The 22445-nt window shown below is 60.0% G+C and overlaps 2 protein-coding genes across 18 annotated transcripts; one reads left to right on the forward strand and one right to left on the reverse strand.

Moving 5' to 3' along the window:
• The first annotated feature begins 70 nt into the window (after positions 1-70).
• Positions 71-6041, forward strand: ISYNA1 (inositol-3-phosphate synthase 1). 2 transcript variants are annotated; one of them, XM_037029012.1, is made up of 11 exons: positions 71-495; positions 3150-3278; positions 3380-3541; positions 3817-3949; positions 4034-4227; positions 4422-4571; positions 4649-4864; positions 4974-5138; positions 5231-5344; positions 5427-5644; positions 5737-6041. In XM_037029012.1, exons 1-11 carry the CDS (start codon positions 487-489, stop codon positions 5933-5935), a joined length of 1689 nt encoding a protein of 562 aa, XP_036884907.1. In that variant the 5' UTR covers positions 71-486; the 3' UTR covers positions 5936-6041. The 2 variants fall into 2 exon arrangements, with proteins under 2 accessions (XP_036884907.1, XP_036884909.1); XM_037029014.1 differs by lacking the exon at positions 71-495 and adding an exon at positions 1676-3040.
• Positions 6042-6252: 211 nt separating this feature from the next.
• On the reverse strand, positions 6253-21887 carry SSBP4 (single stranded DNA binding protein 4). Of its 16 annotated transcripts, none has more exons than XM_037028761.1 (18): positions 21580-21887; positions 13498-13570; positions 13104-13165; positions 12932-13016; positions 9752-9841; positions 9282-9347; positions 9014-9073; positions 8857-8947; positions 8626-8693; positions 8484-8551; positions 8174-8219; positions 8055-8090; positions 7908-7962; positions 7754-7848; positions 7582-7660; positions 7199-7227; positions 6892-7115; positions 6253-6635 (listed from the first exon to the last, which is right to left on the reverse strand). In XM_037028761.1, exons 1-17 carry the CDS (start codon positions 21636-21638, stop codon positions 6906-6908), a joined length of 1272 nt encoding a protein of 423 aa, XP_036884656.1. In that variant the 5' UTR covers positions 21639-21887; the 3' UTR covers positions 6253-6635; positions 6892-6905. The 16 variants fall into 16 exon arrangements, with proteins under 16 accessions (XP_036884656.1, XP_036884659.1, XP_036884661.1 ...); XM_037028764.1 differs by having other exon boundaries at positions 8857-8926; positions 21580-21886; XM_037028766.1 differs by having other exon boundaries at positions 7754-7824; positions 8857-8926; positions 21580-21884.
• Between the last annotated feature and the right edge of the window lie 558 nt (positions 21888-22445).

The raw sequence follows: 22445 nt of genomic DNA on the forward strand, positions 1-22445 counted from the left end.
GCTGTGTGTGTGTGTCTGTCTGTCACAGCCAGGTGGTCCTGGTCCTGTGTGGGGCTTGGCTGGGGCCAGGCCATGGTGACTGGGCAGCCTGCCTGAGCCACTGCCCAGGAATGAGGGCAGCAGGTAGAGGCTGACCTGAGTCAGTGGGCCCTGCAGGTGCCAGGGCAGGAGGCCAAGACTACCTGGTCACAGGTAAGAAACTGGGGAGGCAGGTGTGTGAGAAGGGCAGTGGACCCCCCTCACCACCACCTGCAGTATGGATAGGGTGGGCTGAGCCCAGCAGGGGGTCCCTCAGGCCTGCAGCAGCACCATGTAGGGAGAGGAGAGTGCCCTTTTTGGGGAAACAAACTGTGACTGATGACAACAGTGCTAACTTTATTGTTTGTTCCTCCTAGGCTGGCATTCTAGGGCATCCCCTGTGTCCCCAGTTGGGATGGGGACGTTGAGGCCCATTGGAGCCCCACAGGCCCATGGCCATCCTGTCCCATGTTCCAGGTGAGGAGCCAAAGGCAGAAGTCCTGGCCTCCAAGGACACAGTGGGGGATGGGCATTTATTTGGGGAGGAAAAAACAGATAAAGGCTAAGACCAGGATTAACGTCCAGGGGTCAGGGCTGTGGGCCTCAGCCCCCTGGCCAGCGACCTTGGCCTGAGTTCCGAGAAGGCCCAGGGATCCCAGGAGCATGGGGAGGTGAGGTCAGGCAGGCCTGGCAGGGCAGAGTGTACCCTGCCTCCTCCTGTCACGCCTCAGCCTTGCCCGCCCATCCACCTTCCACCTCTGACAGCCCTGTCTGCAGCCCCCCACACTGCCTGGAGCCATCCTGGCCATAGCCTCGTTAGTGTGCTGCAGCTGCAGGGAGTTGGTTCCCTGACTATTCTTACTAAGCCAAGGACGCCACGAGTCCAGCCCACTCAGGGACCCCAAGGGTCTTGCCCTATCCCTCAAGACCTACACCATCGCGCTTCGGGCTGCCCACCCTCTCCTGCCGCTTGACTTCCCACCAGCACCTGGACCCCAGAGGTGCTCCTGTGCACTAGGCTTCCCCTGGGCATTGGCACTCAGCAGTAACCAAGATAGCTCTGCCCATGTGCTTGGGAGCCTGTGGTCTGGTGAAGATGGTGATCTGGTCTAGACAGTGGTCCCCAGTTACCACTTGCCCCTAGGCAGCATACTCACCTCATGTTGCGCACCCAGCAATCCCAGCAGTTGTCTTACAGTGAGGAGTAGCCCCCAGCTGCCCCCAGCTGCCCCCAGCACTGCCCGGCCACAGATGCTGTTTGGGCTTACTCTGCCCTGCTAAGCCTCCTGCCGGCACTGGCCACGTGCTGCCCTGGGAATGCCAAGGTTCCTTAGGGCTGTATCTTGGAGTCTTTCTCCTCTCTACGTACATTCCCATGACATCACATCTGGCCTGGAGGTATGAGCTCCCTCTGTGACCCTCTGATGTCCAACAGTTCAATTTCTGGAGCTGGCATCTCACTCCACAGGTTAAGCTGCTCAGCCCCACAAGACTGCCCCCCCACTTCAGACACCAGCCCACCCATACTTCTGAACAACTGACTGTAAATTGGGATTTTGGGTGACCCCCTCATAGGTTTGGTGATTTGCTAGAATGGCTCACAGTGCTCCAAAGGGAGAGATGGCAGAGGCAGGCCTGGGGACTTGCCTGGAGCTCCCATGCCTGCTCTTGGTGTGTCACCTTCCCAGCACCTCATGTTTTCAGGCACACTCCGCCGAGGGGGTTTTATGGAGGTTACATTTGTGAGTAAATCACTGGCCACTCATGATCAAAGTCAATCTCCCCCCAAGAACCAGGACACAACCCAATATTTACACCATATTCTTTCCCCTGAGGGTCTGCCCTGGTTCCCCACACCACCTCCGCTCCCCAAGCCACCTTTTCATTTGCTCCTCAACCCTTGCCCCAAGGTTTTTGTTTGGGCAGCCATTCGTATCTCAATAAGATACGTCTTCAGATCTCAAGTCCCCTTCTAGCCTGCCCTGACCAGCCCTCCCTCTGAGTTCCCTCCAGCTGGGGGTGCCCCAGGCTATTACCAACTCCCCTACACTGGGGGCCCCTTGAGAGTAAAGCCAGGGATCAGTCTTAGGGCCCCACCCTCCAAGGCCCGGGCCCTGACCATGTTTCCTGTGAATGTTCCCAACTATCCACCCACCTTTTGGGCCAATTCCAGTCGTGGAAACTTTTCAGCCAGAGGAGGCCTCTTGTTTTGGAAAGTTCCTGGGGAGCCACCCCCGCCCGCCTGCTAGGTTCCCACGCTCTCTTATCACTGGGTGCTAGTGGGATGCAGTGCTCTGCAAGCCTAGCTCCTCCCCAGCTGGCTGCCTGGGCCTTGCCCATTCCCTTTTCTCCCTGGCCCAGGCCCATCTAACAGCCGCCCCCTAACGTGGCCCTGCCAAGCCCTCCTGCTACAGCTAGGGAAACCTTTCTCTCCCAGGAACCCGCCCCTTGACTCCTCTCTGCCTCTCAGGACCCGGACATGTGAGAGCCCTATCAGAGGTCGGAGTGCTTGGTGGGTGCTGCTACTCGGAAGGGAAGGGGAGGCAGCCTGGGCTGGAAGGTAGTCTGGCATTGAGATATACGTCCTAGCTCATTCCGATGGCCCAGTTTCCCCTGCAGTATCTCGGATCCTGGGACACCCACCCTCCTAGGCCCAGCCATCCTGCCTTGTGACTGGGCCTGGTGCTTTAATGTTCTTTTTTGTGAAATGGGTCTAAGATGCTGTGGGCACTAACAAGACTGTGTTGCGACGTGAATCTACATACCCCGTGCCGGGGTCGGGGTTTGTGGCCCACGTGGATGCACGCAGCGAGAGGTGGGGCGGATGTGTGATAGCCTCGTGGGCTCTGCGCTGCTGAACCTCGAACCCGAGTCCAAGGCCAGCGTGCCCCTCCTCCCTGCATCCCGCTCCACAGCGCTGGGCGAGCGAGGGGCGGGGCGTGGGCGGGGCCACAGCTCTTTTCTCTAGAGTTCGCGCGCCCAGTACGTCAGCCTTGCGCCGCTGTCTGAACTGACTCTGCTGGTGAGTGGGAAATGGGAGAACCCTGGGTGGAGTGTAGGTCTGGAGAATCGAGGTCCGCTGGGCCAGTCCTCGTATTCCCGCTGACTTCCTGCCAACCCCGTGTCCCCAGCTCGCTGTGATGGAGGCCGCAGCCCAGTTTGTGGTTGAGAGCCCCGACGTGGTCTACGGCCCAGAGGCCATCGAGGCTCAGTACGAGTACCGGACAACTAGCGTCAGGCGCGAGGATGGCATCCTCAAGGTGGGCAAGGGAAGCCCGGCGTTGGGGAACCCATAGAGCCGGGAGCGGGTGGGTTTGCTCAACGTCTGCAGCCTGGGACTCACTGTACTGCCCGCCCCCAGGTGCACCCCTCCTCCACGCACTTCACCTTCCGGACCGCCAGGCAAGTGCCCCGGCTTGGGGTCATGCTCGTCGGCTGGGGCGGCAACAACGGCTCCACGCTCACCGCTGCTGTGCTGGCCAACCGACTGCGCCTATCCTGGCCTACCCGCACGGGTCGCAAGGTGGAGGGTCAAATGGGTTATGAGTTTGTGTTATGGAAGTTAGGACTCCGCAGGAGTCCGTGCAGGAGGGGACCGGCCCTGAGAGATTGGGTCCACGGGAGGGGTTTCCACAGGACAGAGGCTAAGGTGTGCCAAGGTGCTGGTGGTCTCTGGAGAGAGACTTCGGGGGGTGGGGGGAGCAGGGGCTTTTGGCTTGGAGCAGAGCCAAAGCCCTCCCACACTGTGCCCACTGACACCATCATCACTCCATCTCCTCCCTCCCACGCCACTCCCAGGAGGCCAACTATTATGGCTCGCTGACGCAGGCTGGCACCGTTAGCCTGGGCCTGGACGCTGAGGGCCAGGAGGTGTTCGTACCCTTCCGCGCGCTGCTGCCCATGGTGTCGCCAGATGACCTCGTGTTTGATGGTGGGCGGGGCCCGGGGTGGGGTGGGAGGCGGGGCCTGGAGGGGCCCAGCTGAGGGCCTGGCCTAGTCTGAGGGTTGCCCCCAGGCTGGGACATATCCTCACTAAACCTGGCCGAAGCGATGCGCCGTGCACAGGTGCTGGATTGGGGACTGCAGGAGCAGCTGTGGCCACACATGGAGACCCTGCGCCCAAGGCCCTCGGTCTACATCCCGGAGTTCATCGCAGCTAACCAGAGCAAGCGTGCTGACAACCTCATCCCTGGCACGCGGGCGCAGCAGGTGCAACACTTGTTCTCACTACCATTTGCCCCTTTCGCTGCCACCTGTTTCCCATTTACCCCTGTTTTGCCCCCCACCCCACATTGTCCCCTTGCCTCCATCCCAAGAGTCCAGGCTCCTCTTTGCAGTTGGGGAACTGAGTAGCTCAGGCCTCCCCAAGTCAGGAGGCCTGTATTACCTTACTCCCTCCCTAGCTGGAGCAGATCCGCAGGGATATCCGTGACTTCCGGTCTCGTGCGGGGCTGGACAAAGTCATTGTACTGTGGACAGCAAACACGGAGCGCTTCTGTGAATTGGTCCCTGGCCTCAATGACACTGCTGAAAACCTGCTGCGTACCATCCAGGTGGGTGCACCCAGGGTGGATCATGGTGAGGGCCAGCCAAGAGAACCCCCCTACTGACTGTCTGCTTGCACCCACAGCTGGGTCTGGAGGTGTCACCCTCCACACTCTTTGCTGTGGCCAGTATCTTGGAGGGCTGCGCCTTCCTCAATGGGTCACCACAGAACACTCTGGTGCCAGGCGCACTTGAGCTTGCTTGGCAGCGCCGTGTCTTTGTGGGAGGAGATGACTTCAAGTCAGGCCAGACCAAGGTCAAGTCCGTGCTAGTTGACTTCCTTATCAGCTCCGGCCTCAAGGTGCATGGGCCTGGGGAGTGCGTGGTTCAGGGGGTGGGATCTAGACCCTGAGCTCCAGGCTCTGCACTGAGGGGCCTCAAGTGTTAGCAGGGACTCCTTGTTCCCACAGACCATGTCCATCGTGAGCTACAACCACCTGGGCAACAACGATGGGCAGAACCTGTCAGCGCCGCCACAGTTCCGCTCCAAGGAGGTGTCAAAGAGCAGCGTGGTGGATGACATGGTTCAGAGCAACCCTGTGCTCTATGCACCTGGCGAGGAGCCGGACCACTGCGTGTGTGGGGTGCAGATGATGGGGGAGGGGGGTGCAGTAAGGGGACCCTAGCAGAGGAAGGTGGGCCTATGTGACCCCTTGCCACCCCCCAGGTGGTTATCAAGTACGTGCCATACGTGGGTGACAGCAAGCGTGCAATGGATGAATACATATCAGAGCTGATGCTGGGTGGCACGAACACGCTGGTGCTACACAACACCTGTGAGGTGCGGAGCGCACGGAGGGGTGGGGAGGGGTGGGATCCCCCACCTGCCTGCCTACCTGCCGCCTGACCCACTGGCCCCACAGGACTCACTCCTGGCCGCACCTATCATGCTGGACCTGGTGCTGCTGACTGAACTGTGCCAGCGTGTGAGCTTCTGCACCGACTCAGACCCGGAGCCACAGGGCTTCCACCCAGTACTGTCACTGTTGGGCTTTCTCTTTAAGGCGCCGCTGGCTCCACCAGGCAGCCCTGTAGTTAACTCACTCTTCCGGCAGCGCAGCTGCATCGAGAACATCCTCAGGTGTGTCCCACCCTTGGTCCTATACTCACTCTTGGGGGTGCACACAGGGCCCTAGGGATGGGAGGCCCTGCTGAATCCCCCCCATCCTCTAGGGCCTGCGTGGGGCTTCCGCCGCAGAACCACATGCTTCTGGAGCACAAGATGGAGCGCTCCAGCCTCAAGCAAGTTGGTCATGTGGCTGCCTGCCACATGTCTTACAAGAAAGAATCGGCACCAGCGGCCCCCAATGGCTGTACCGGTGATGCCAACGGGCACTCACAGATTGAGGCACCCCTGATGCCCACCACCTAAGGTGGTAGCCATACAGCTCCCACAACTCCTACCCCTATTTCCCCTCTGGAACCGCCCTCCCAGACTCCTCCAAATACAATAAAAGTACTGTTATGTATCAGCAACACCTGTGGGTTTGGGGGACCGTCAACCTGACCATAATACCCCCTTATTTCTCACCTGGTAGGACTCCTACCTACCCTTCAACACTGTTGTCTCAGCCCTCAGGGACCTTCCAGAACCTCCAAGATTTCTGCCTAATCCAGCCCTGAAGGCGGGGCTAAAACCCCAGGGTGGAGGGTGTGGCTACAAACCAAAATTAAGTAATCTCGACCAGATACCAAAAACCAAAACAAGTTACATTTATTGATGGGGCCCACCCCTTGCCGTCCAGAGGAAAGGAAGTCCCAAAGGAGTCCCCCAGGACAAAAGGAACTGGAATAAGGGTGGGGGTTGGGCCTACATGGAAAAGAACATCTCTGAGGTCCCTGCGTTTTCGAGTTTTTAATAAATGAGGGTCCTTTGTGGGGGTGGCCTCCCAGCCTCCAACCCTTGACCAGGAGTCCAGTTGCCCAAGGTGTGACCTCATACCCTCCCCCCCTGCAGACCACCCAAGCCACTGGCCCTTGGCCCTGGGCAGGGGTGCTGGGCAGAGGACGAGGCCAGCAGTGGGCAAGGGGCTACTGCCCCGTCACACGCTCATGGTCATCCCAGGCGAGTACTGCGGAGAGATGAGGGGGTGGCGCGCGGGGGCGGGCTCAGCTCCGGCCTAGGCTGGGACCCGCCCCCCGAGAATGGACAAATGGACCAGTGGGGCTTATGTGCGGGATGGGGGGTGGGGGGCCGGAGGTATAGAAGTTAGGGAGTTGAGGTCACCCTGGGGCAAGGGTCACTGGGTGGAGACAGGGTAAGGACGTCACACCAGGGCAAGAGTGCGAAGGGAGAGAAGGGGAAGGATGCCGCGGCTGCCCCCCCACCTGGCCCGCCGCAGTCACGGTCTTGCTCTGGCCCCCCGGCCGCCCCGCCGGGGCCTGCCCGCCAGGCCCCTCCGGCCCGACGCCGCCGCGGGGGGAGAGTCGACGCAGTCGCTTACGCTTTCGCTCGGGAATGGGTGCAGGAAAGTCCCGGTGGCCGCCATCTCGCCGTCATCCCGTGGGGTGCCCGGGGCGGTGCTCAGGCCGGCCACTGCGCCGGGGGAGCTCTGGGGGCAGCGGCAGTCAGCGCGAGACTTCGGTCCTGCCCTCCCGCCCTACACCCTAGCCCTGCCTGAGTGAAGCTTCTCACCTTCGGCAACCCGTCCACGTCGCCCGAGCCTGTGGATGACAGACACACACGGAATCCCGCGGCTCAGACGCGCCTGCTCTGGGGTCCTCCGCAAACATACCCCCCAACCATGGCAGCGCCCACCCCCTCTGCCCGGCCCTCCCAGGGTCCAGGGAGGAAGCCTGAAGGGGTACCAATGCCAGCAGCCAGGCTTCCGGGCGGTTTAGTTATCGGACCCTCCCCCAGCGTAGCCCACCTCACTAAGTCACCCACAGAAGCTCAGGGCACAACCCAGATGCCCCTACAGGGAACACAGGTTCAGAGGCGGTGGAGGGGGGGCCCCCAGTGGAAGCATGAGGCTAGCAAAGCAGCCCGTGAGGGGTGGGTCCCAGCCGCCCACTCACCCAGGGATCCATTCACGTGGTGAGGTTCCAGCGCACTCATGGCTGCCATGGGGCCCTCCGGGCTGGGGCCCAGTGGGAACTGCAGGCAGAAGGGCTGGGTGGGACTCGGGCCACCACCCTGCCAGCTGGGCCATCACCTCCAGCAGCCCCTACCCTGCAGCTCCCCACTTACATTAGCCCTGCCAGCACCTGGCCCGATGGGGTTCATGATGGTGTACATGTTCTCGCTGGAGTTGGTGGAGTCTGGGGAAGATGACGCATTAAGGCCTAGGTTTGGGGGGCCTCCCTCAAACATACCCCCCCATGCCCCATCCAGACCCTAGTACCTCCAGGGCTGGGCATGATGGGTGTTCCAGGGGGCCCACCGCCTCCTGGGGGTCCCTGCATGCAGAGGTAGACAAAACATTAGAAAGGCCCCCACTTGCCACCCTGCTCCCCCCACCATCGTGTTGCCGAGTGCCAGCCCCACTCACTGTGTAGCTGCCAGGGGAGGAGGCGGAGTAGGGGATCTAGGAAGGGGGCAGCAGAGAGCAGTTGGCAGACTGTCCCCTCCACACCCCTAACCCAACCCACCCCCCACTCCCCAACTCACCGAGTTGCCACTGGGGCTGGCCCACGGACCACGTACTCCAGGGCCCCTTTTAAAAGATGGCGGGTGGAACCTGGGGCTGGGCCAGGCAGCACACCACCCCCAACCCTGACCCAGAGGCCCCCAAAACAGCAGATGTTGGCTATGTGGTAACCACTTGGAAATCTCAACCCCTCACTCACTGGCCATTGGGCCTCAGTTTCCCCAACCAACAGTGGAATAAATAATATCCTATGCTGTTGTGCTGATCCAGCCCCAAGAAGCTGGACTGTGGCCCCTGGGGCACACTCTGAGGGTCCCTTGGGGGCCTTACATGTTCATCGTGGGCAGGCCTGGGCCAGCGAGGGAGTTGGGTGGGGGCCGCATGCCACTTCCGTAGCTCTGTGAGGGGGAAAGGGCCCTGAGTGCAGGCCAAGAGGGGAGAGCCCCTTAAGCCCCCTAGGTCTACCCCTTACCTGGGGCCCAACGCTGGCCATGCCCCGTGGAGGAGTCACCCTCTGCATTGGGCCCATGTTCGGATGCCCTGGGGTGGGGGCAGAAGGAAGGTGGCTCAGGTCGGGACCACTCCCCAGTGTGGACACATGTCTGGGGGGGAACGGCTGTACAATGAGGCAGCAGGGAGGGGGCACTTAGAGCTGGGGTCCTGATGAGTCATGGAGGACACCAGCTGGAGATTCTCTACTCACCCTGAGCACGTGGGGAGGGGTCCATGGTGCTAGGGAGGAGGGGCTGGGAGCCAGGGAGGCCCACCGGAGGCTGCAGAGGGGGCATGGACCACTGAGTGTGGATGTCCCCACCCTGGCCCGGCTCCTGCCCGCCCTCCATCCGTCTTCCCTCTCTCACCTGACTCGGCATCCGCAGGGTGGGCCGGGGGCCCCCTGGGAACCGCGGTGACATGAAGGGCTGGAAGAGGTGGGCCAGGGGTCAGCACCTCTCCCCCACCCATTCACCCCCTCCCAAAGCTACCTGGCTCCTGCTGCACCCAGGCCCAGAACCTGGCTTGTGCCCTCCTCCAGGCCCAACCAGCAAACCACAGCAGCTGGCTCCTGGTGCGTGTGAGCTCAGAGGGGTGCATGTATAGTCAAAGGGGCAGGTTGTCACAGGTCCTTACCTGAATGTGAGGCCCCATCATTGGGGTGTTGAGGTTGTGGGGGGGTGGTTGGGAGCCAGGGGGACCCTAGGACAGAACCAGATGGGTTTGGAAGAGCTGGGTCACCTGAAACTCCACTGTTTCCTGAGGCCCTGGTGAGTCTGGTCAAGGGAGGGGGAGGGGAGGGGTTGCCATGGAGGCAAGAGGTGAGCCACTCACCAGTCAGCAGGACTGGGGGTATCCCCTAAGGAGGGGGGGTGGGCCCAGGCGCCCTGGTACACTCACCTCACCCTCTCCTGCATTGGGGCCCAGATCCCATAGCCCCTCCTTTGCCAGCATCACCAAGGCCTGCATGTGCGTCCCACCACATCCACAACCCTGCCCCCAACTCCAGCCTGCCTGGCTCCAGCAGCTCCCAGAGTGGGACTCATGCCTGTCTCTCTGACACATGTGCACCCAACATCAGGGAAGGGCCCCAGCCCTGGCTGTACCTGGAAGAAGCCAGGCGCCATGGGACCTGCTGCCATTGCATCGCCAGGGGCTATGCTCCCCATCACAGGACTGGGGGCGGCCGCAGCACTCTGCAGGGTGGGCAACACACAATGGTTCAGTCAGGCCACTTCTGCCCCAGTGTTCCCTCCTCCCAGCAAGCAGCCAGTCCCCCAGAACAGGGAACTCTAGCCACCTGACCCTCCGTCCATGCATGGGAGGGTGGGTCCTCTGGGTGACGGAGCAGCTGCCCCTGTTCCCGCACCAGTTTGACAACCCTAACAGGTCCACAGACTCTTTATTTGCTGGGTGGCCTTGCAGGCGCCCTGCCTCCTCGCTGCACCTGAGAACCTGGAGGTAGTCAGGGCCCAGCCAGGCTGAGCCCACAGCCCACGAAAGCCAGGAATCCAGAGATCTCAGTCCCCAGAGTCCCGAGCCTGAGGACTGTGGGGGTCTAAAAATTGTCAACCACATGGGACTGGCATACACACAGTTAGTCGTCCAGCACAGGCTGATTTCTTTCCATCCAAATCCAACTTCCATTGGGTAGGGGCACCATCCCCGTCCCCAGGCCCTTCCCAACACACACTGTGTCCTCCTGGCTAGCAAGGCAGCTTAGCTAGACCCCCAGCTCTACTCAAAATGTGCCAAATAAACAGACAAAAGATCAACAGCTTCAAGATGAACCTCCCTTTCCAGGGCTCCTCCACCCCCCAGCCCTCCAGGAGGGGCTGGGGAAAGAGCTGGACTTCCCGGGCGCAGTGCCCAGGCCCCCGGCCTCTCGTCAGATGGAGGAAGGGAGAAGACCAGGTGCTAGAGGCGCATTGTCGTGTGGGCCAAGGGCAGAGGACAGGGGACAGGCTGACAAGTCACTTGCTCTGGTCACTTGTATGTCCCAGGCTTGTCGGCCTTTGGGGGCAGAGCAGTGGGGAGGAGGGATGGAGGGCTAGTCCACAGGGCAGAGGGGACACATCAAAGAGTAAGGAAGGGCACTGAGTAGAGAGCGCTGCTTCTGGGGGCCCCCACTCTTTTCTGTATCACCCACCCACCCCTCCCCCCACCAGGCCCCAGGAGGAAGGGGACAGTGTGCCTCCATTACTGCTGTTCCAAGGCTGGCGCAAACAGCACTGGGTGCTCAGGAACTGGTAGAACTGCAGCCACTAGGGCTCAGAGGGGTTAAGAACTAGCCCAGTCACACACTTCCTGCCCAGCAGGAGTGGAGTAAGGGGCCCCTGAAGACCAGTCCCTCCCTAAGGGAAACTGCAGCCTGGCACCCTTCCTGCTCCTTCTCAAAGGTCTGTCTGTAAAGGACTCCTGTCCAGGCCCCAAGCTGGGGGTGCTGGTGGGAGCCTTCCCACATCTACACTCCCTGGGTCCCTGAGAACACTCCCAAGACCCAGCATAAGTCACCTGAAAGCCCAAGGGACCCTGGGGGTGGTGGGAACAAAGCTTTCAGCCCCTGAGACCCCCTGCCTCCACCTCACCTCTGTACAAACACACAGCCCTATGGCTTGTCATAGCTACTCTGACAGACCAGCCTCAGGTCTGGAAGGGGAGGCCTCCCAGCTTTGGGTCTGTCCACACCCCTACTGCCTACCGCACTGGGAGGGGGGCAGCCCCCCTTCATAGCTATAGCAGGCACCTGAGTGGTTCCTGAGCTGGGGGGGTGGAGGGTGATGGTGGGGAAGGCTGTGAGCAGGGCTTGGGACCATAAGGTATGGGGATGAGGTGGGGGGCAGATTGGGCACCCCTCACCCCTGTGGCTCCCCAACTCTAGGCCCTTAAGTGTTAATGCACAGGGGCCCACCCTCCCTTTCAGGAGGCTTGGGCTGGACCCCCCCATGACAATCATCCACCCAAAGGCACCCAGCCCATGTTGCCATGACAACAGGCTAAGGCGTGCTGGTTTTTCTTGGAGATGCCTGGAAGAGGGAGGCAGAGCCCCCCTGGGAGGGTGGGCAAGGTGGCCCCAGCTACAGCAGAGGCTGCAGGGTCCTGACACCCTGTGCACCCCCCACCCCCCACTGCTGTGCCTGGGCCTGCTCCCCCAGGTGCCCTGCTGCCATGGTAACTGGTGAGCACACCAGGAAGCACTGTTCACACAGATGTGGAGCCCTACCCTTGTCCCCCTCCAGAAGGTCAGACCCACGTGGGGCCCTGGGTGCTGCCAAGCTGTGAGGGTAACAGCCCAGGGACTCTGGAGAGGCACAAGAACGGACACAGCTTCAGACACCCCAGGGCCCAAAGTCCAGTGGGACCTGGACACGGGGAAACAGATACACAGAGGGGACTGATGGGGGCTACCAGCAGGGCCCCCAGTCTCTATGTATGTGTGCGCAGTGTGTGTGGGGTGACTACAGGGACGTGGTAAACCCCTGCCCCTCGTGGCTGCACCCTGGCCCTTCAGAGGCCTGCACCCAGGTGCCATTGGGAAGAGAGGTGGGGGCGGCTGTGCCCTGGGAGGCCTGAGGCAAAGAGGTGAGTGAGTGCACCAGCTGGAGGAAGTGAGTGCGGAAGAAGGGGTGGAAATGGAGAAATCGTCTGGAGCTGCACCTCCCCGAGAAGATGGCCGGGGCACTGCCTGCCCCTGGGGCCCACAGCCTAGGGCTCCTGAGGCCTCTCTGGCCTACCATGGACCTCTCCACGGGCCAGGGTGAAGGAGATAAGGGCAGGGGACTGCCTTCTGCACCCCCATGACAAAAATGCCACCCATCCCCTCAGGTCACTCCCCCAGACTCCTTTCCAAATAGGCCTCCGATGCCACACGCCCCATCAACCAAGAGGGAAACTGAGTCCAAAGAGACAGTCAGCAATCCCAGTTACACAGTAAGGTCAGGAAGCATTCCAGGTGCTGTCAGCTCAACTCCAGAACCCAGCAGGACTCCTGCCTCAGGAGGCTCTGAGAGGCTGGGATGGCAGGGGACAGGCAACTGTGGAGTCAGGAGCTGCAGTATGTCTACCCAAGACTAGGGCTCAAGTGAAGGGGAAGCAGGGGGGCTGGCCACAGGAGGAGGTTGGGGCTGCACTGCAATGGGATGAGCCTCCCTGTGAGTGACCCTGGGCCCAGTGGAGGGCACTGGGACGCCAGCACCCAGCCCACCTGAGCTAAGCGTAGGCCACACAACTCCCCCACCCCAGGCCCTACCACCTTGCCCACACCAGGTCCCCGGGGCAGGACTCACATAGTCCTGAAAGGCCTTGGCCTCGCTGGAGTGCTCACATGCCTCTCTGCGGTCAGGTGCTGCACAGTACAAGTCCCAGAACACGCTGTGGGTGGCAGGGGGAAATGATGGTTTCCCCACGTACCCCTCACCCAGCCCCTCCGCAGCCTGCCCACGTCTGCCCTGCACGCACCACCACCAGGAATGCAGGAACCCCGGGGGCTCCCCCAGCGTGATGTTCTTCTCCCATCGGATCTGCACAGGAGAAGGAAGGCAGGTGAGGAGCCACTGCCCAGTCTGCTGAACGCCCCCTACCCCACGACCCACCTCAGGCAGGGAACATGGGGGAGGAAGCAGCAGATCAAAGCAAAGCAGCCAGGAGAGGACAGCTGGGTAAGAACGAGGGCAGAGTAGCAAACGTCAGATCCCTGGACAGAAAGACGCCTATATGCCAGTCGAGGGCCCGGACCTACCCCTGCCCTCCATTCCAAGGGCCTTCAGAGGGGCCCTGGCACCACCGCTGCAGCCCCAACAGAAACTAGGAGGAGAGGACCCGGGGCAGGAGTGGAGAGACTGGGCCAGCTTACCTCAGACAGAAAGGTCTGGGCCGATTTCTGGGCGCCGATGTGCAGCAGGTACTCGTACACGTACAGTGCCAGCCTGTGGAGGGTGGGAGGGGCTCAGGCTCTCAGGAGGCCTGGGGTGGAGTCAGCCTCCAGCCTCTCTTCAAGGATCCCTGGAGGGGGGTCTCAGGCAGGTCTCCACCTGCCTCCAGTTGGGCAGGTGGAGATGAGCAGCAGGGGGCCCACAGTGAGCCCTGATCACTCCCATCCCCCTGACTCACCCACTGCCTGCCACTGGTCCCCAAACACCCCATCTCCTCCACTCTTCCCAGGAGATGGCCTCCTCCCTAGTTGCTCAGCAGGGCCAACACCTACACACCCACCAACACATGCTGCCTTCTGCCCCTGCTGCACGCAACACTGCCAGCAGTCCCCAACTCCCCGTTTCCAGGCCAAACTCTGGTCAGCTCGACACCCCCTCGTGGACTCAGTGCTAGCCCCATCCTGCTAATGCCAAGACCCTAGAGCACCCTTGGCCCTGGGGAGGTCTTCTGCCTGGAGAAGCGCTCCTAGGTGTCACACCTGTTTGTGCACTGCCTGAGGTCTCCCAGAGGGCATCCTGGGCCCCGGGCCCAGTGCTGGCACCTCACTCACCCCCAGTCCTGCCTGCTAAGGTAGGAAAGGGCCCTCCTCTCCTCCCTGAGGCCTTCCTTCTCCAGGTGTCCCTGGGGCCCATCTTCTTCCTGGGGATCAGTGCCTGCCAAGTCCCTGTGCCAGCCCCCAGGGAGAGTCTGGGGCAGTGTGGGGAGGGGGAGGGGAGATGGGGCCAGCAGTTCTGCTTAGCTGTCAAAATGCCCACAGTGTTTGGTACATCCCCCAGGCAAATTCAGGAGCTACCCACCCCAAGCACATGGGCCACTTATCAACCAGCAGCGCCCTCTATGGGACACACAGGGAGGCCCACCCATCCCCAAAGCCACCCAGGCCCCCTCCATCCTCTGCCTCCCCTCTCCCATCTGTCTTCCACACCAGCTGGCAGAGAGACAAGATTCAGCCCTCTCGCCAGCCCCCAGCGCCCCGCCCTCCGCTCCACTGACACTGGCCCCTCTGGGGCCCCAGGATCCTCCTACTGCCTAGCCAGGACGCAGGTGGGCTTGGGGGTTCTGGATTAAGACTGGGGTCTCCCCAAAGGCAGGCCTGGGGCTGTGCCTCTGACTTAGCTAGCCGTTCTCCCCTGGCTGACAGCTCCACCTGAAAATAAGCCTCCTTTGACTCATCCTCCTGATCTCTCCCAGGCCAGACAGGGTCCTCAGTCCTCACAGCCTAGCTCCCTTGGCATCAGATGCCCCAGCCAGCTCCTGCCCTCTGTCCTGGCCCTCACTCTCTGCCCCCCGAGTCTGCCCTTACCCTGGGTCCTCATCCTTCCTTCACCCATCCGCCCTTTCTTTCACTCATTCATTCAACCAACATTCACCCAGCGCCTCCTTGTGCAGGGAACACAACAGATCCCTGTCCCCCTGAAGGCCACCTGCTTGTGAGGAGGAACAGTGGAATGACGATACAAGAAGGCAAGTTCCAGCCCTGGCTGGTATAACTCAGTGGATTAAGTGTGGGCCTGCGAACCACAGAATCACGGTTCGATTCCCAGTCAGGGCACATGCCTGGGTTGCAGGCCAGTTCCCAGTAGGGTACTCACGAGAAGCAACCACACATTGATATTTCTCTCCTTCTCTCCTTCCCTTCCCCTCTAAAGATAAATAAATAAAATCTTAAAAAAAAAAAAAGAAGGCACGTTCCATGGGGAATCGGAAGGCAATGTGTGCTACAGAGGACAAGGCAGAGGGGAAGCTGGGGGTCCCAGGAGGCAGCCATCCCAGGGTGAGGTGTTTCTACAGCACACACTGTATCAAGTGATGTGAGGTGGCCACTCGTGGGACAGAGTGTAGAACTCATGATGCTCACATGGCTCCAAGCATATGAATCCCCCAAGACTGGCCTCAGTCTGCACCACATCATCACACCCCTCTTGGCAGCACCTCCAGCTCAGGCCCCCCCAGATTCTGATGCAGTACCCCCAGCAGTCATCCAGCATCCACCCTTCTCCAGCCCAGTTGCCTTCCTGGCCCCTGACCTCCAGGCTCACCTGTCTAACTTGCTCCTCAGATACCTTCCCTTCTAGAGGCTTCCCGAGCCTTCATGAGTGGTCTGCATCCCCAGACCCATACCCACTGCTGAAGGAATGGACTTGAAAAGCCCAGAACTGCATACCATCCCACTCTCCAGGCAGGGAAAGAGGCTCAGGGGTCTGGCCAGCCCCCTGCCCACTTTGAGAGTCTGTGCAGGGAGCAGGAGGACTGGGGGTGTGAGACACCTGGAGACAGGTAGCAAGATGGAGTTGGCAGTTCAGGGGAGCGGGAGGGCATGGGCTGCACTCTGGCCACACACCCCACCCCTAGTGGCAGAAGGCTCTCCTGGGGGTCCACAAACCTCCTAAAGAAGTGGCCCTTGTTCCCCCACATCCACCAAGGGCTCCATGCTGCCAGCCCACCAGGTCCTTCTCTGTCTCCCCTGGCCCTGGACTTTCCAGGGGGGAATCAGACCCGAGCCACAGGTCCAGCAGCCCAGCCCTGCCCACTCTCCTCTCCTCTCTCCAGGCAGCCTGCCTCCTGTTCTGAGGGTGTCTTCACACAACTGCCCGCAGGGTGCTCCAGCATGGCCTTCCCAAACTCGGCGTCCACTCACCACCTGGCATCTAAAGGCCCAACCTCCATCTGCCCCGCCACAGCTCCCTTCCACCTCTACCCCCGCCCCCACCACTGTGTGGTCCAAACTGGGTAACCCAGCAGTGACTCAGAGGGCTGGAATGTGCTGTCCCCGGAGACTAAGATCGCCATACTTAATGAATTTAAGGTAAAACCTTAAAGTAAAGCTTTTTTCCTGCTGTCTCCACCACACACCTGGTCCAGGCCACCATCTCTCTTACCAGAAGTTTGAGGAGGCCCTTCCAATGGCTGCTCTCTCCCAGCCCTGGAGTCTACACCCTCCAGTGTCCCCCACACATACCAGCCACATGCCATGCCAGGGCCTCTGCACAGGCTGTTCCCCCACAAGGGGGCCCTTCCACACAGACACCTGCAGGGGTCCAGCGTCACCTGTCAGAGGCTTCTCTGTAACACTTAACCCCCGCCCTGCCCAATGTCTCCTCATCATCTTATTTATTCTCACTCGGCACAAGTCTCTGCTCACTACCTGCAGCCCCCCCAAAACAAAGCTGGGAGGGCAGGGACTTGGTCTCGTTCCCCTCCCTGTGGAGTTCACAGGAGCACCCCAGGCCCCTAATCACCGGGACCGCCTCTCTTGAGTGTCAGAACTAACACAGGTGGTTGTCGGTGAGCCCTGGGAAAGGTCAGCACTTACTGGCTTGATGTTAAGGATTTGGGGTTTCATCTCAAGAGTGAAGAAAAGCCAGAGAAGATCCTTAATTTCGCTGATTTCTGTTACATGTTTACCAGGATCGAATCTCAGGGAAGAATTCTGGGTTGTTTCTCTTGTTTTTGGTGCAAAGTTTTGAAGCCAGGACATGTGGTGGGTTGTTTCAGGATCTCCAAGGAGGACTTGCAGCCGCTGACCACCCGGGCCCTGAGCTGGGCTACAGGGGAGGGCAGGGCTCTGGGGCCTGCTCCTGGCAAAACAAACGACCTGCTGAATGGAGAGCCCGCACATTGGAGGGGCTTCACCTGCAAAATGGCAGATGGGTGGCAGGGGGCATGGGTGGCCCCAGGGAGACCCTCCCTCCAGAAGGAACAGTGACGTGGAGATATGGGGTGCCTGGTCCTGGGGTGCTCACAGGGAGAAGGGCACATGGGCTGTGCAGGGACATGGTGACAATGGTTTGTTAGAGCCTTGTGAACTAAAATGCAGCACTATCACCATAATTATCAAGAATTACCATAATTATCAGGAATTATGGTAAGAGGGGTGCTCACCCCCCCAAAGCCCCTGGAGGCACAAGCTGGGGTGGGGGTGGGGACAGGGAGAAGCAGCAGAGTAGCAGCCTTGTGTCACTCCCCCACCACACACAATCCCCCAGCCAGTTCCCACTGATGCCCCACAAAGGGACTCTCCAGCCCACACATTTCCTCCCCCCTCTCTGCCACCCTCCAGGCCAGGCCTTCAGCCATCTCTTGCCAAGGTGTGGCTCCCTCTTCCCCAGCCTCCTGGCAGCCTCTGCTGATTACAGATTTTCTCCCACCCAGTGGCCAGTGATGACCCCCCCACACACAAATTCCACCCCTGCCTTCCCTCTCCTCCCCTTTTCTCCCCAGGCCTCTTAGCAAGCTGAAGCTCCCCTGTCCCCTGGCTCTGCTCAGCCTCCGGGACTCAGCTCAGGGGCTCCTTCCTCAAGAATCTCTTACCAATGCCCTCACCAACAAGGATACCCACGGCCACACCTGGAAGCGGGGACAGACACACAGGTGACTCTCTCAACTGCTGGACTAATAGATAAACTCTCTCTGTGACTATGTGCCATCTCAATCCCAGGAGAAAAACTTGAGCAGCTCAGTAACACCAATTGAGGTGGCCATTTATGGACCTATTCGAAATCCACTTCACAGCACACAAAGTGCCGGAGGAGAAACACACGTTTAGACCTCTTCCCCCCAACTCACAAAGGCAGAGCCTCTGAGGTGGAAGTGGAGTGATGCCAAGGGAATAAAGGGGCCTCCAACTGTCCCTGTCACCTTCATACCTAAATTTAAAAGACTGGAAGCCAACTAGCAAATGCAAGTGCTAGTTAGTTCTGGGTGGCAGTCACTCATGGGCTTCCCCATGGGCTGGGAGTGTTCACAGTTTACAGCAGAGGCTGGGCCACGCTGGAACATGAAGAGTTGTCTTGGGCTACTCATTAAATACACTGTGACGTGTAATCGCAAAAATCTCAATGTTTTAAGTTTTAAGTACATTTATGATTTTGCGTTGGGCACTTGCAGCCACCCTGCGTGGACTTTGCCACGCACCACCAAGGGCAGGGGCCAGCAGCCAGCGCACCCCACCGTAGCTCTGTTTCTGTACTTGATTTTAGCCAGAGGTGGAGAAGCAACAGGCACTCTGTTTCTGCAGCAATCTGGCCCACACCCCATCCTGAAACAGGGCGTCAGAGGGGCTCAGAAGGAAGGGAAGCAAAACACAGTCCGGGAGAGGCAAGGGCCTGAGCCACGCAACTCCTTCGCCCCATTTCACTGGGGAGGCAGTTGAAGCCCAGAAACAGGAAGTGGCTCCGTGTGTGGCTGGCTGCCTGTGCGGGGTGCTGTGTCTGCAGCCTCTCACCTAGTCCTTGGGAGCACCCTGCAAGGCCCACAGGCCACACTTTGGGTGGGGAAACAAAGCAGCCAGTCTACCCCTCTAGAGCTCTCCATGCCCAGAACCTGTGAGCCTGGCAGGTCACTTCTTCTCCAAGCTCTGATCCCCCTCTGGTGTTTTCCAAGCTTTCTTTAGCAGCAGAACCCCACCTCCAAACTATCTCAACCAGGAACCTCTACGAGAAATGGATGAGCACAGGATGGCTAGGGAAGGGGTACTAGAGAACAGGCCACACATGGCATCTCTAGTCCCCACAGCAGGTGTTTCTGCATATTCCCCCATCCTCTGAGACCCTCTGCTGAACAGGCTAGGGAGGGGGGTGATGAGAGAAGGGGTCACGATTCCAATTACCCCCTTTCCAGCCCTAGCCAAAAGCTAAAGCCAGGTTCAAAGAATTGTATCTCTCCTGGGATGTTTGATGGGATCAAAACCCAACTCCCAAACCCACTACCCTCAGCTCCAATCTCTGACTCTTTCCTTTATTTTATCTCCATGCCCACACCTAAGCTGCCATCAACTCTTACCTAGATCAATGTGCCCACCTCTCTCAGATTCCCAGCTCCAGATGGGAGCTGGAGTGTACTCTCAGGCACACAAGCTTCTCTTGCCCCGACAGAGCGCTCATGGGCGGCCCTGCCCCCACCCAGGGAACCAGCCCCAGCTCCTTTGCCAGGGCCTTTGCACTTGCTGTGCCCTAGGCTGCCTACTCTTCCTCCAGGTCTTTGCACACCTGACAGCCCTCACATACTTCACTACCACCCACTTTCCCACTTTGCTTTCTTCATAGAATATCTTGAGGCCATCCCTCTGCTTGGCCTCCCATTTATTTGCCCAAGTAACCTGACACCTGCCTCCCTGCTGGGATGTGGGATTCTTCAGCTCCGGACCTGCCTTCCCAACAACCAGACTCCACCCCAGGCCCAGAAACCAGTGTAAGAGAATGACCGAGGACATGCCAAGACCCCTAGGAGTGGGGTAGCAAAGCCAGACATGCCCTGCTTCCAACCTGGGCAGAAGCCAGATGCCGGTTTCAAAGTCTTTGTGCGAGGGCGCTTGGAAATGAAGCCCAACCTCATAACTGTGCAGATGGGCAAGGAAGGCCTAAAAGGGCAGTTATCTGCCTAACATCATCGGGCCAGAAGAATCTCTTCTCCAAAATGATCCCGAAGCTGGGTAGAGAATAGACACTTGTCCTTGTGGAAGGGAGGGGTCCCACTGTTAGCCCAAGCAGATGAGGCAGGAGGAGAAAAGGTTGCAAGCAAAGTCCATATCCAGGGCTCCCCTTTTCTGCCCTGTCACACAAGTCCTCACTCCTGGCCTGGCCCTCAAGGAGTGTCATCATGGACCTCTCAAGAGTGACCCAGACTCCTCTGTTCTGGAGCCTGTTTCTTATCAAGGCCACTGGAGGTGGGTGGACTTCTTAGGATCAGGGGAATCAGCCACTGGCTATCAGCCATGGAAAGCCTTCCCCACTGCAGGCACCTTTTCCTGGCACTTTAACAAAACTGCAAGCCACTGGGCACCCTTGCTGTGGGAAGGTCACAGCTCCCAGAACCTTGCAAGTCCTCCCCTATCCCAAGAGATGGCACTGAGCCCTGACCAGTATGGCTCAATTGGTTGGGTGTCCTCTCACAAAGCAAAAGGTCACCACTGATTTGGTTCCTGGTCAGGGTATATGCCTGGGTTGTGGGTTCCGTCCTGGCAGGGGCCGTGTACAGGAGGCAACAGAGCCATATTTCTCTCTCACATCGACGTTTCTCTTCCTCTCTTTCTCCCTCCCTTCTCTCTCTAAAAATAAATAAATAAAATCTTTTAAAAGGGAGAGAGATGGCACTGATACCATGTTGAATTTTTCAGGAAAGGAAAATGAACCTTAGGAGAGAGACAGTCAAAGTCAGAGCAGGGAAGTGGCAGTGGCACCTTCAGGCTGCCTCCCTGCCCCAGACCAGGCTTCCAGTTCTGCGGGTCCGCAGCTCCAAACTGCAGGATGTGGGAATTAGGTACTGTCCTCCTGCCAGCAACCCAAGAGCACCTGGTAGCCACGGCCCAGCGCCACGCCCAAAAGAGGAGGAGGCACTTCTGGACTCCATCATCTAGGGGCCCCACAGCAGGACTGAGCCCTGTGGCCTCCCCAGGGGTCCCACCGAGCTGCTCAGAGAACAGGTGGCCTCTCTCCAGAAAGGCCAGTCTCACCTGCCCTGGAAACTCCTCTGGAGAATGAGGGAAACAGTCAAGATCGCGGTCCCGCGCGCACGCGCATCTGCCATCTCACTCACCGAAGGATCGACCGTCGGACAGGTCTCGCGACCCGCAAGTCCCACTCCGGTCTCCCACGCCCCCTCAAATCTCGCAGCCTCGAGCCTCACGCTTCCCCGCAAATTTCCCGATTCCCCTAACCACTAGGATCTCTCACATCCCTCGAGTGTCGCCTCTTCAACTCTCACCCCTTCACTCTCACGCCCCTTCAACTCTCACCCCTTCAAGTCTCAGGACCTCTCGGGTCTCACCCGCCCCCTCAAATCTCGCGACCCCCGAAGCCCCTGACGCCCCTCGGGTCACCCGCGCCCCCTCAAATCTCGCGCCCCTCGGGTCTCGCGTTCCCACGCAAGTCTCGCGGCCCCTCAAGAGCGCTCGGGCCCCGCACGCCTGACACACCGCGCCCACGTGCCCCTCGCGGTGCGTGCCGGCGCTGGGGCCCACGGAAGTCGCACAGTCGCCGAGCTCCGCCCCCGGCCCCCGACTCACTTCTCACGGGCCTGACTGTCGGAGGGCACGGCCGAGCCCTTGCCGGCTTTGGCGTACATAATGCTCCGAGCCGCCGCCGCCGCTGGGTCCCCACACCTGTCAGGCGGCGTGGCCAGCCGCGCTCGTCGTCGCCATAGTTACTCCGCGCCCCGGGCCTCACCGCCCCGAGCCCCGCGCGGGCGCCGCAGGCATCATCCACGCGGGGGAGCTCCACACGGCGACGGCGGCGGCGGCAGCTCCAGCTTCAGCCGCAGGTTTATTTTCTTCCTCTCTTCCCACTGCGCGGGCTGTTCCGGGAAGCGCGCGCCCCCTCCTCCCTCCGCGCGCGCCGCTCTTAAAGGGGCGATGGCGGGCGCGCGGGTGGGTCCCGCGGCTGGAACCGTGAGCCAGGCACGCACGCGCACGGCCCGTCTGTGTGTGTTGGGGGGTGGGGTGAGTGGCCACATACACCAAGGTATGAGTGGGAACGGCCACCCGGGAACGCACAACAGGACACGGCTGATTAAGGATGAACACACATTCCTCAGAGAGGACCAGCCACCTAAGTTGCACACCGAAACACAGCCACACACTCAGTTACAGATACAATCTCAGACCCAGGACACACACAGGTCCACACAGATCCTGGAATAACTACTGGTAGTCCGGAAAGCTACTGACAGTCACACTGAATATAACTTTCATTTCAGCCACAGAGCTCCCCACACCCAGCTCACCTAGGAACACGTTGATACACATACAGAGGTGTGTACACAGCCCCAACAGTGGCTGTCAACGAAGAGGAAGACAGCCCACCACCGCTAGCACAGGCACACAGCCGCACAGCCGCACAGAGATTCGCATTGGCACATGCCATAGCTTCCAAC

The sequence above is a fragment of the Sturnira hondurensis genome, unplaced genomic scaffold (assembly GCF_014824575.4).
Source record: "Sturnira hondurensis isolate 20B ecotype Veracruz unplaced genomic scaffold, ASM1482457v3 Scaffold0020119, whole genome shotgun sequence".
NCBI classification, from domain to species: Eukaryota; Metazoa; Chordata; class Mammalia; order Chiroptera; family Phyllostomidae; genus Sturnira; species Sturnira hondurensis.

Bases quoted from the DNA above. Each gene is read 5' to 3' on its own strand.
- ISYNA1 (XM_037029012.1), top strand. The intron at 4,228-4,421 runs GTGCAACACTTG...CTCCCTCCCTAG, and splicing joins CTGGCACGCGGGCGCAGCAG to CTGGAGCAGATCCGCAGGGA. The intron at 5,139-5,230 runs GTGTGTGGGGTG...GCCACCCCCCAG, and splicing joins GCGAGGAGCCGGACCACTGC to GTGGTTATCAAGTACGTGCC.
- SSBP4 (XM_037028759.1), bottom strand. From the start codon at position 21,101: ATGGCAGATGCGCGTGCGCGCGGGACCGCGATCTTGACTGTTTCCCTC. The intron at 9,842-12,931 runs GTGAGTCCTGCC...CCCACCCTGCAG, and splicing joins CCAAGGCCTTTCAGGACTAT to AGTGCTGCGGCCGCCCCCAG. The intron at 8,220-8,483 runs GTAAGGCCCCCA...ATCTTTTAAAAG, and splicing joins GGCCTGCCCACGATGAACAT to GGGCCCTGGAGTACGTGGTC.